General features: G+C 50.3%; 1 protein-coding gene across 2 annotated transcripts in view; it reads left to right on the top strand.

Annotated features, from left to right (window-relative positions):
* The first annotated feature begins 2656 nt into the window (after positions 1–2656).
* The window catches only part of msi (RNA-binding protein musashi), a 127572-nt gene continuing 117400 nt past the window's right edge, over positions 2657–12828 (top strand). For both annotated transcript variants that reach the window (XM_069333421.1, XM_069333422.1), the window contains exon 1: positions 2657–3093. In XM_069333421.1, coding sequence (XP_069189522.1) covers positions 3081–3093 — 13 coding nt within the window. In that variant the 5' untranslated portion in view covers positions 2657–3080. The remainder of the gene's footprint in view (positions 3094–12828) is intronic.

Below are 12828 nucleotides of genomic sequence, written 5' to 3' on the forward strand. Positions count from 1 at the left end.
AAAGCTGCCGCCCAGTTGGGTGGGTGTGGAGCACGTGACTGTAAAGCTGCCGCCCAGTTGGGTGGGTGTGGAGCACATGACTGTAAAGCTGCCGCCCAGTTGGGGTGGGTGTGGAGCACATGACTGTAAAGCTGCCGCCCAGTTGGGTGGGTGTGGAGCACATGACTGTAAAGCTGCCGCCCAGTTGGGGTGGGTGTGGAGCACATGACTGTAAAGCTGCCGCCCAGTTGGGGTGGGTGTGGAGCACATGACTGTAAAGCTGCCGCCCAGTTGGGTGGGTGTGGAGCAAGACTAGTAACTGTGTGACTCACCGCAAATGCAAACTGCCTTGTATAGAGACTGGTGTGGGCCTGTTCTTAAGTCACTTGTGATATAAGAAGACTATTAATATGCATATGTATATACATACATACATGTGTACGAGTATACATGTATATATGTAATATTAACAATTGTGTAACTAGCTTCACAAGACTGGTACTTGGTGAGCCAAATGAATTATGGGGTTCAGTGCCTGAAGCCTCTGTAACCCTTTCCGCCGCCGTCCTCGGGATGGGTATGGGGTGCATAATAAATTAATTAAATAAAATGCAATGAATGGTGATGGGAAAGTTAGAGTGACCTGTATACACTACCTACAATAGGCAAACTTGGGGTACTTGACTAAGTTTCCTGGTAACTTATCGGTTTAAAACAAATACTTGGAAATATATCTGAAGCCGTCTTTATTGGCGTTGAGCTCAATTAAGGCCAATCAACCCCTGGAGGTTCATCGATCCACCATAATGGATTACTGATTAACCAGCATGAATAATATAATATAGCACAAAACTTAAGTTAACCCAGAGTTTATAATGTATAATATACATTGAGAAATTGAGTATATTTTATAACGCAATTTCCACGTAAATCTACAATTATATAGCACATGACTGCGTACTCTGTTGTGTTATGAATTTACAATTTCAATTTTATGAAAGTAAAAAGTAATCGTTTCTCTTATCTATTTTTTGTATACGTGGCATGAATGCGAGCAAAAAGTGTGTGAGGAGAGATGCGTGTGTTGGTAGGAGTGTATTCTGGGGGTTTGTTGACATGTGTGAGTGTTGCGTGGGCAGACGGTAAGCGTGATGGCTTGGGGCGAGGTACACTGTTGCCAGACCCACGCCGCCGCCGCCGCCTCCATACCTGCCTCCCATACTGTACCCGAGCGGGGTTCACTGCGCAGGATAACATGTGTCATCGTTTTATATGTGAAGCTTCTACACTTTCGCTGTATGAATATTTCCAGTTAGCAAATGAAATGACCGAGTTTGAATGCCATTCTTTATTTTTGAACCGTAAGTCATTTATATAAATCGTGATGAATTGTATCGAACGATTTATTTAACATCATAATTTTCAGTTGATTATCTCTCATATATGATAATTATATATAATAATATGTAAATTTGCGAGGTCTTTGGTAATACTAGACACACGGTCTATGTCTCAACTGACAGTGTTGGAGACCGCCTGAAGGCCTCCAACACTGACGGCAACTCTGAGGAGTCCGCGCCACAAGTGGAGACTCGCATGGCGGAGTTTGTGTGGGCGTGTGATCACGAAGGGGTGCTGATAACCAACTCCTTCCTCCACCTCCCCTTACAAGCCAATCCTCTCTCCACCCACATCTAGCCAACCTTCTTCCTACCCCCCCCCCCCCCCTATCAGCCGACCACCTTCTTCAACTAGCCAACACCCTCCCCCCTTTATCTACTAGCCAACAGAATCCGTGTCCCTTATCCAAATTGCCAAACCCCTCCCCACTTTTACTGGCTAAATCCATCAACTCTCCCTACAATCCAACCCCTTCCCCTTACCAGCCAATCCCTTCCTCCTCCTCCCCCACTACCACCATCCAACCACCCCCCCCCTCCTAGCTCTCCCCCTACTAGCATTAGTCACCAGAGAATCTCCTGCTCGGTCGCCGCAGGCTACCATCACTGGATATCCTGGAACGCGGCCAACGCTCAACCAAAACACTTCCCTTCGAATCGATTTTTGTGGAATATTTTGGGGAGATACGCTACACAAGGCAGGTTGAGCGTAAGGCCAGCGAGGAGAAGACCACGAGACATGGCGGTAACAAAGAAAAGCAGTTGAAATCTGGCGGGGGCTTCATCCAGGGGCCCATAGAAAACGCGTAATGAAGATGATGACACAGGCACCCAAACGTCGCCGTCGGCGTTCATGTACACCCATTTTGTCGACCGTCGATCGATAGTTGGTTACCGGCACCGACTCTCAGTCACGAACCCAGAGTTATGAGGGTAAAGTATTTGGATATTAAAAGAAGATTCGAGTTGGATTAGCGTGTGCTAGGTGGATATTTGGAAGCGGGTCCGGTGTACAAAGTTGGGTGCGCGCGCAGCAGAGCAAGCAGGAGATGGCGCGCCAGGGAGGCATCCAGGTGAACCTACTACTCGCTTTTATGCCAGAATCCAACACCTAACAACACCCACATGATGCTCTTTGAACCTACAAAGGGAATCGGAACGAAGATAACTGGTAAAGTTGGAGCGTCATCCCACGACAGAGAGGTTCACCTGGATAAAGGTGGGATTATTGGTAGGTGGCAACAGCGAGCGTCCGCGCGTTGTGGAGCTCAGCATCCATCCACACAGAGCATTAGTGGACTGACCGTCGTGGAGGGTAGACACGTTGCTGCGGCTCTCTCATCACCAAGCTAAGACGACCCCCAACTCGCTTACAAGCAGCTCTCTATTTAGTGCGCAGTTTTTGTTTAATCCCCCGGAGGAAAGTCATCGATCTCGTGTGAAGTCCTGGTGGTGGTCAAGTGCTCGACGAGCCGCAGGTCATTTGTTCCTGTTTAAAGGTTATATAAATCCCCCCCAACACCTTGATCTGTGTAGGGAAACACGAATCACCACGTTGAATGTTCTACAGATAACAGTCTTGTGTCCCCCCCCCCCCCCGCTAAAGGTGGATATTGTGAGGTGAGCGGACGTGACCACGACATATTCCCCGAAGTGTGATGGTTGAAGCTGGTGCTGCCGACAACTGACCACGCCGTTTACATGAGGCTTGAAGGTAAACACAGCTCCTCTTACCCTACCATCTTCCCTCGGCTCTCTCTTACGCTCACTTTGTTACACACTGTATTTGGAATCTTAATTATGAACTCCACGAAAATGTAACTGCTATAGGGAGGTTTATTATTTTTTTTTTTACTGAAAAAAGGCCCAGTTGACGACAAGGAAATTCCAGTGAGTTGCGTGAGTCACTTGCGGTAGTGCCACATGCGTGATGTACTCATAGAGTGAGTGTGTTGCAAGCATAAGTGTGTGGAGTAGTGTGGAGCGAGTGCGTGGCGGCAGCGGCGGCGTGGTGGTGGTGGTGGTGGGGGCAGATGCCAGGCCCACACGGAACAAAGAGCCTCCCCTAACACCCGTCCCCTGGTTGTCCCACTCCGGCTTTCTTTGAAGGGTCGGTTAGGGTCCCAAACAAAGGGGCGCCCAGCCGCCCTCTCGCCCGCCATTTTGCTCTTTATATGGCCCCTCTCCCTCCCCCCATTCCCTTACCTTCCCCCCAGGAGTAGGGAGGGGGGCTCTTGTCCCTCAGGAGGGGTATCCAGTGTGTGTCCTGTTCCCTCCCTCCCATGATTTCCCTCCTACCATGCAGCTGCTTCACGGTCGCCGCCACCGGCTACAAGCAGCCCCGGAAATGCTACGAGCGATGTACATAGATTTTTTCCTGCCCCTTCCTCCTCCCCCGGCCTGTCCTCTCCTGTCTCCTGAGCGCCCCACGTGGGAGGGCAGCTAGTAGAATAGACATGAGGGATGGGGGGGGGGGAGGGGCATTGTATAGTTCAGTGCTACTTCGTCAAGCGATTTCACAAATGAGTCTTAGAATTGAAAGTTTCCTCATCTTTCTGTCGCATACTTTCTCCCGTGTAAGTTTTCCGCGTGACCTTCGCGTCAGTCACCAAAGCTTTGTGTGTGCTGGCTGGTTCGTTCGTTAGTTAGTTCGTGTTGCCTCCCCCCCCCCCCACATCTCCCATCTCTTGCTTTCTCACACAATGACATGTTCTCGGTCTAGTTATGATAACATGCAGACGTCATCTCGAGGCCCCAGTCAATGTTCTCACTGTAAGTGAAGCACATCCATGTTAACCTGTACATTATTCTTCCCGTGTCAGTTGCATTTTTTCTTTCATTATCTTGTACATGTTTTTCAAGCGGCCTTCCTCTCCTATAGTGTTTATCACCGTCTCTCCTTCACAGCATCATCTGTCTGGTCTCTCCTGCTTCCCTGATCTGTATTATCGATTTATTTTTTCGTAAATTGTATATACTTCCCCCTCCGCTCATTCTCTCTCTCCCTTCCCTCCGCTCATTCTCTCTCTCCCTTCCCTCCGCTCATTCTCTGTCTCCCTTCCCTCCGCTCATTCTCTCTCTCCCCTTCCCTCCGCTCATTCTCTGTCTCCCTTCCCTCCGCTCATTCTCTCTCTCCCCTTCCCTCTGCTCATTCTCTCTCTCCCCTTCCCTCTGCTCATTCTCTCTCTCCCCTTCCCTCCGCTCATTCTCTCTCCCCCCTTCCCTCTGCTCATTCTCTCTCTCCCCTTCCCTCTGCTCATTCTCTCTCTCCCCTTCCCTCTGCTCATTCTCTCTCCCTTCCCTCCGCTCATTCTCTCCCCCTTCCCGTCATAGATCTTCCCTCCCTCCTTTCTGTTACCGTTTGTCCAACCCCCCCTTCACCCAGGCCCCCCCCCTCCCCCAGGACCTAAACCCCCGACCCCACCCCCTGTAGCCCTAGTCCTCCCCCCAAGCACCTCTGCTGTGCTTGGGGTTCAGTGTACAAAGTCCCACATGGTCCTACTTTTGAACTTGGGCCCGCCGACCTGAGCACAGAGCAAGAGTTGAGAATATTGAGTCGAGAACAGGTTTTTCCTCACAGTGCAGCCAAGTCCGGCCCACATACTGTATGCTAATGTAGGCATTATAAAGACAAAATAACTGTAAAGTCGTGTCTCGCAGGAAGACCCCAACTAAGGCTGTTTGAGATGGTCACATTGCTCACCAGGCTTCCCCCCCCCCTTCAAAAAAGTTCGTATTCTAATTGTTAAGACTGCATATAAGGTCAACTTGAGCTGGCTTAGGTTGTGTCATGGTGTGTAGAGTGAGGCTATGTTGGTTTCAACACTCCAAAAAGCCGCTGGCAAGCTGGCTGACTGAAATGATCTGTATCTGACAGTGATATGTGGTCCAGGGAGAGAGGGAAACAGTGGTCCAGGGAGAGAAAGGGAAACAGTGGTCCACTAAGAGGGGGGGAGGAAACTGGTCCACTGAGAGGGAGGAAAATAGTGGTCCACTGAGAGGGGGAGGGAACAGTGGTCCACTGAGAGGGTGGAAAACAGTGGTCCACTGAGAGGGTGGAAAATAGTGGTCCACTGAGAGGGGGGGGGAAATAGTGGTCCACTGAGAGGGGGGGGGGAAATAGTAGTCCACTGAGAGGGAGGAAAATAGTGGTCCACTGAGAGGGGGGAAACAGTGGTCCACTGAGAGGGGGGAAATAGTGGTCCACTGAGAGGGGGAAAATACCAATGCTGATCTTTTAAAGCTGGAGAGATTATATGGTGTTCGTTTGCTTGTTTACTTCGTCATTTTAAAATAATAAATAACTTTTCATCGTTCACAAATTTGTTAAATCAGAGGCCCCTCCTTGTTGTTTATATAGATGTTTATTGATGTTTATTAAACAATCGTGAAGGATTTCCCTCTATTTCCCTCTAGATAGGCTACAGAACACCAAATAATTGACTGAATGGTTGTGGCAAAGAAATACGACTTGTGTGGTGTTTGGGTTAACTTGAGATGATTTCGGGGCTTAGCGTCCCTGCGGCCCGGTCCTCGACCAGGTGTCCTTTTTGTTACACATCCCCAGGAAACAGCCCGTAGCAGCTGTCTAACTCCCAGGTACCTATTTACTGCTAGGTGAACAGAGCATCTGAGTGAACAAACTGCCCATTTGTTTCTGCCTCCGCCGGGGATCGAACTCTGAATCTTAGGACTATGAATGCCAAGCGCTGTCCGCTCAACCGTCAGGACCCATGGCAGTGTGGTGGTGGTAGTTACTGGTCCTGTGTGGTGGTGGTGGTGGTGGTGGTTACTGGTCCTGTGTGGTGGTGGTGTAGTTACTGGTCCTGTGTGGTGGTGGTGTAGTTACTGGTCCTGTGTGGTGGTGGTGTAGTTACTGGTCCTGTGTGGTGGTGGTGTAGTTACTGGTCCTGTGTGGTGGTGGTGGTTACTGGTCCTGTGTGGTGGTGGTGGTTACTGGTCCTGTGTGGTGGTGGTGGTGGTGGTGGTTACTGGTCCTGTGTGGTGGTGGTGGTAGTTACTGGTCCTGTGTGGTGGTGGTTACTGGTCCTGTGTGGTGGTGGTGGTAGTTACTGGTCCTGTGTGGTGGTGGTGGTGGTTACTGGTCCTGTGTGGTGGTGGTGTAGTTACTGGTCCTGTGTGGTGGTGGTGGTTACTGGTCCTGTGTGGTGGTGGTGTAGTTACTGGTCCTGTGTGGTGGTGGTTACTGGTCCTGTGTGGTGGTGGTAGTTACTGGTCCTGTGTGGTGGTGGTGGTGGTGGTGAAGTTACTGGTCCTGTGTGGTGGTGGTGTAGTTACTGGTCCTGTGTGGTGGTGGTTACTGGTCCTGTGTGGTGGTGGTTACTGGTCCTGTGTAGTGGTGGTTACTGGTCCTGTGTGGTGGTGGTGGTGGTTACTGGTCCTGTGTGGTGGTGGTTACTGGTCCTGTGTGGTGGTGGTGGTGGTTACTGGTCCTGTGTGGTGGTGGTGGTAGTTACTGGTTCTGTGTGGTGGTAGTTACTGGTCCTGTGTGGTGGTGGTGGTGGTTATGGTCCTGTGTGGTGGTGGTGGTGGTTACTGGTCCTGTGTGGTGGTAGTTACTGGTCCTGTGTGGTGGTGGTGGTGGTTACTGGTCCTGTGTGGTGGTGGTTACTGGTCCTGTGTGGTGGTAGTTACTGGTCCTGTGTGGTGGTGGTGGTGGTGGTTACTGGTCCTGTGTGGTGGTGGTGGTTACTGGTCCTGTGTGGTGGTGGTGGTGGTGGTGGTTACTGGTCCTGTGTGGTGGTGGTGGTGGTGGTGGTGGTGATTACTGGTCCTGTGTGGTGGTGGTGGTTACTGGTCCTGTGTGGTGGTGGTGGTGGTGGTGGTTACTGGTCCTGTGTGGTGGTGGTGTAGTTACTGGTCCTGTGTGGTGGTGGTTACTGGTCCTGTGTGGTGGTGGTAGTTACTGGTCCTGTGTGGTGGTGGTGGTGGTGGTGAAGTTACTGGTCCTGTGTGGTGGTGGTGTAGTTACTGGTCCTGTGTGGTGGTGGTTACTGGTCCTGTGTGGTGGTGGTTACTGGTCCTGTGTAGTGGTGGTTACTGGTCCTGTGTGGTGGTGGTGGTGGTTACTGGTCCTGTGTGGTGGTGGTTACTGGTCCTGTGTGGTGGTGGTGGTGGTTACTGGTCCTGTGTGGTGGTGGTGGTAGTTACTGGTTCTGTGTGGTGGTAGTTACTGGTCCTGTGTGGTGGTGGTGGTGGTTATGGTCCTGTGTGGTGGTGGTGGTGGTTACTGGTCCTGTGTGGTGGTAGTTACTGGTCCTGTGTGGTGGTGGTGGTGGTTACTGGTCCTGTGTGGTGGTGGTTACTGGTCCTGTGTGGTGGTAGTTACTGGTCCTGTGTGGTGGTGGTGGTGGTGGTTACTGGTCCTGTGTGGTGGTGGTGGTTACTGGTCCTGTGTGGTGGTGGTGGTGGTGGTGGTTACTGGTCCTGTGTGGTGGTGGTGGTGGTGGTGGTGGTGATTACTGGTCCTGTGTGGTGGTGGTGGTTACTGGTCCTGTGTGGTGGTGGTGGTGGTGGTGGTTACTGGTCCTGTGTGGTGGTGGTGGTGGTGGTGGTGGTGATTACTGGTCCTGTGTGGTGGTGGTGGTGGTGGTTACTGGTCCTGTGTGGTGGTGGTGGTTACTGGTCCTGTGTGGTGGTGGTGGTGGTGGTGGTAGTTACTGGTCCTGTGTGGTGGTGGTGGTTACTGGTCCTGTGTGGTGGTGGTTACTGGTTCTGTGTGGTGGTGGTGGTGGTGATGCTGGTTACTGGTCCTGTGTGGTGGTGGTGGTAGTTACTGGTCCTGTGTGGTGGTGGTTACTGGTTCTGTGTGGTGGTGGTGGTGATGCTGGTTACTGGTTCTGTGTGGTGGTGGTGGTAGTTACTGGTCCTGTGTGGTGGTGGTGGTAGTTACTGGTCCTGTGTGGTGGTGGTGTAGTTACTGGTCCTGTGTGGTGGTGGTGGTAGTTACTGGTCCTGTGTGGTGGTGGTGAAGTTACTGGTCCTGTGTGGTGTAGTTACTGGTCCTGTGTGGTGGTGGTGAAGTTACTGGTCCTCTGTGGTGGTGGTGGTGTAGTTACTGGTTCTGTGTGGTGGTAGTTACTGGTCCCCTGTGTGATGGTGGTGGTGGTGGTGGTAGTTACTGGCCCAGTGTGGTGGTAGTTACTGGCCCAGTGTGGTGGTAGTTACTGGCCCAGTGTGGTGGTAGTTACTGGCCCAGTGTGGTGGTAGTTACTGGTCCCCTGTGTGGTGGTGGGACAGAGCTGGGCCTCTCCACCTCAGAGCTACACTAGGATTAATCCTAGTAGAATGATCTCGCAATATCCGTTGAACGACTGAACTGTTTACGGAACGCAGATAGAACGGCTGACAGATGAAACTGGTGTAGATGTGACCTCGTGGAGGCGGCCTGGGACTAGCCACCTAGTGTGTGTGTGTGGGGGGGGGGGAGAGTGGGGAACAGTGGGGGAATACACCGTTGCTCGCTTCCCAAATCGTGGCATGGAGAGTCTTGGGGGTGAAAGTGGGTTGTGTAATCACGGTTGAGAGCGGCGGACCAGTAGGCTCAAGTCAACTTGTTTAGTTCAGCGACCCGCGCCCCTGGTACATACATGTATGTCAAGTCAATCGGCTTGGGCTTGGAATATTTTTCCCGCCATGGCTCAAATGTCTGCAAATGGCAAGTTGAGGTTGGATGAGAGGATGGGCCAGCACTTTCCACCGGAAGGTGTTGAACACGGCGTTGCAACAGCATACATAGCCTCGTATTTCCGCGTGGGGCGCTGAACAACACGACAGTGAACAAGGTTAGACCGGAAGGTGGGCGGGTGGTGAACTATTTACCATGACTGTGGCGGGTGTGTAACGGGTGTGTGTGGGGGGGGGGGGGGCAGAACCACAGCCACTCCTGCAACGGCAGCAGCGGTGTGTGAAGCAGGTGTGTGAAGCAGGTGTGGCAGCTGACAACGTGCTCGCGCAGCCTCTTCCAAGTGCAGTTCACCAGACAGGATCATACAGAGAGAGAGAGAGAGAGAGAGAGAGAGAGAGAGAGAGAGGGGGGGAGGGGGGCGCTAGGGGGGAAGGAAAGCCCATGTACACCAAAATTCTTCTCTACTCGAATCTTCACAAATGTTCCTCAGCTTTGCTTCCGTAGTTCCCATACAGCACATGTTACCACATTAACATTTCTCCCCTTCAACGCGGGGGACTAAAGCGACAGAAATAAAAACAATGTTTCTTTCTCCGGAAGACCTAAGCATTCAGCAGACAAAAATGATGCTATTGTTATATATATATATATATATATATATATATATATATATATATATATATATATATATATATATATATATATATATATATATATATATATATATAATTAAGTATGTTGGGTTGCGTAAGATTTAAAAAAAAAACTTTGTTGGCGAACAAATGCTGGCCCGGGACCAGGCTTGCATCAACCTATCTTATTACCAAGGACAAAATACCTGAAATCCTTGCACTGTATCCATATTTCGCTCCCAGTAGATAAACGACATATGAGATTAAGAAACAAGTAGAGTATTGTGAAGACTAATAATAAACAGCAGCTCCCCCAATGACCGTAATATCTCCATTGGTCAAACAATTATGTATTAGCGATAAGACCTACCATTAATGTACAATGACTTACTGTAAATATATATAGCTCCTGAAATAGAACATTCTCTGTAACTAGCTAACATGTAACTATAAGGAGCGAAGGATAGACGAAATTGTTTATGTAATAACTTAAGATAAGGTCTAATAAAGACCTTTTATGCCCTCTGTAATGCTTTTTGCGCTACCGCTCACAGGACGAGTACGGGGTGCACAATAACTTAAAAAATTGTGAGGGACTTGTGAGAAAGGAATTACGATGCAACTTGTATCTAATGTCTTAATGTTTTAGCGTGGCAATACTATACAGGCATTTAAGAGCCACCTTGACCTTAGCGAAGAGAATGAGAGCTGTGAATACGTCAGCGGAAGCAGCGAGTAACTTGGGTTGGTTCTCTGGTGGAGGAGAAGTAGAGCACAGAGAGAGAGAGAGAGAGAGAGAAGGTCGTAAGCCAGAGAGGCACACAGCCTGGGGGAGGTGAAAAATGATCTTAGGTGTCATGGGTCTAGTGACCCCGGGGTGGGGGGTGGATGGGGGTGATTGTGGGCCGGGGGGGGGGGGTGATTGTGGGTTGGGCGAGGAGTGGGGGGGGGGAGTTGAACCGCTGGTCGGGCTAGTCTGGGAGAGAAGACTTCACTCTCCCTCTACTTGGTATGTGATGCTCACCGCCTCTCTACCAATCATACTTCAACCTCAGCTATTCTCACACTTGTAATGAACGCAGGTACACCTCGTGCCTACTCTACCACCCTCCTTAATGGTTGCAACATCCGGGGCAAAGGTCGTCGCAATTCTTCTGCGCATCGCTGCAAGTCACTCCTGCAAAGTCCTGCCTTGTCTTGTGCTTCGCAACAACACAAACCTTGTGCTCATCGCCGTCACCATCTCCTGAAGGCACTCAATCACAGCCTCACCACCCACCTTCACCACCACCACCACCCACCTACATTCACACATTTCTACATTTCTACATTTCTTTATCGTTTTCCTGTTAACTAAATTCTCTGTTGTATGAGTGAAGATGCATAAGACGAGGACCCCATGAGATTAAGAACACATTCCGGAACAACACACACACACACACACACACACACACACACACACACACACACACACACACACACACACACACACACACACACACACAGGGGCCTCGTAGCCTGGTGGATAGCGCGCAGGATTCGTAATTCTGTGGCGCGGGTTCGATTCCCGCACGAGGCAGAAACAAATGGGCAAGTGTTTTGTTCAGGTCGTTTGTGTGCTCCGGGTCGGTAAGTGTGTGTGTGGGGTGTTCTCCGGAGCGTCAGATGTTAGTGCTGCTTGTAGGTGTTCTCCTGAGCGGGAGGGAGGCTCAGGTGTTCTCCTCGTTACTTAGTGTTATCTGCAACACCTCACACCTGTTGTGACAGCATGCCGGCGTGTGTGACCTTCCCACCGTGGCACCTGCCACCAGTTTCACGTCTCCGCAGTGCTTGGTGTAAACGCTTCCATGTACTTGCAGGATCGAGCAAGCATCGAATTACTTTCAACTACTTTTCCAAACTGTCTTTACGAAGTTCTCTTGACTGATTTGTGTTTCCAGATTTCATCCATTCGCTTCGTTCTACTGTTCCTTGGTGTGAACATTGCTCATGTGTCTACTTTGCATTTCTTTGGTGGATTTTGTCAGTTTTATACCAGAGAATCTTGTATATGGTGATCATGTCTACCCGAGCTCTTTTGTCTTCCAGCGACGTGAGGTGCAGTTCCCGCTGCCTTTCCTGGTAACTCATGCCTCTTAGTTCTGGGACTAGCCTAGTGGCATACCTCTGAACTTTTTCCAGTTTGGTCTTGTGTTTGACAAAGTCCGGGCTCCATGCTGGGGCCGCATACTCCAGGCCTTACATATGCGGTATACAAGGTTCTGAAGGATTCCTTACACAGGTTCCTGAAGGCAGTTCTGATGTTCGCCAGCCTCGCATACGCCGCCGATGTTATTCTTTTGATGTGGGCTTCAGGAGAAAGCTTTGGCGTGATATCAACCTCTAGGTCTTTCTCTGTTCGTCTCATGAAGGACTTGTCTCCCATTCTGTATCCGGTGTCTGGCCTCATATTTTCTCCCCCTAGTTTCATTACCTTACATTTACTTGGGTTGAACTTTAATAGCCATTTGTTGGACCATCCATTCAGTTTGTTTAGGTCATCTTGTAGCCTCGTACTATTTTCCTCCGTTTTAATCCTCCTCATAATTTTTGCATCGTTCGCAAACATTGAGAGAAACGAATCTATTCCCTCTGGGAGATCATTTACATATATCAAGAACAGTGTGTGTGTGTGTGTGTGTGTGTGTGTGTGTGTGTGTGTGTGTGTGTGTGTGTGTGTGCGCGCGCGTGTGTGTGTGTGTTATATACCATGGTGGAAGAGTTAGTTTAGTTCATTTATTATGCACCCCATACCCATCTTGTGGGTGACAGTGGAAAGGGTTACAGAGGCACATAATGGGCTCAGGGACTGAACCCCACAAATCATTTAGCTAAGCAAAAAGGAGAGTTACCATTATACGGGTGAGCGGCAACATGGGAGAGGTTGTGGTCTGCCTGGGCCCCTCCAGCTTAAGGCCAGGTAGGGCAAGCGTTCCTCAAGTCGCCTTTGTACAACAGCGACCACGGTTACTCCTGACCACCACTTTCTTGGGTGGCATAGACAACCCTCGTCTGTTGACCGTCGTACACACGTTCTCTGTGCCGCGCCCTGAGAAGAGGAAGCTTGAGAGTTGAATCGTCTACCACTTCTGGAGACATTGCCAAGGGCCTCCAGTCATAAGGTTCCTAC

The sequence above is a fragment of the Procambarus clarkii genome, chromosome 29 (assembly GCF_040958095.1).
Source record: "Procambarus clarkii isolate CNS0578487 chromosome 29, FALCON_Pclarkii_2.0, whole genome shotgun sequence".
Lineage (NCBI taxonomy): Eukaryota > Metazoa > Arthropoda > Malacostraca > Decapoda > Cambaridae > Procambarus > Procambarus clarkii.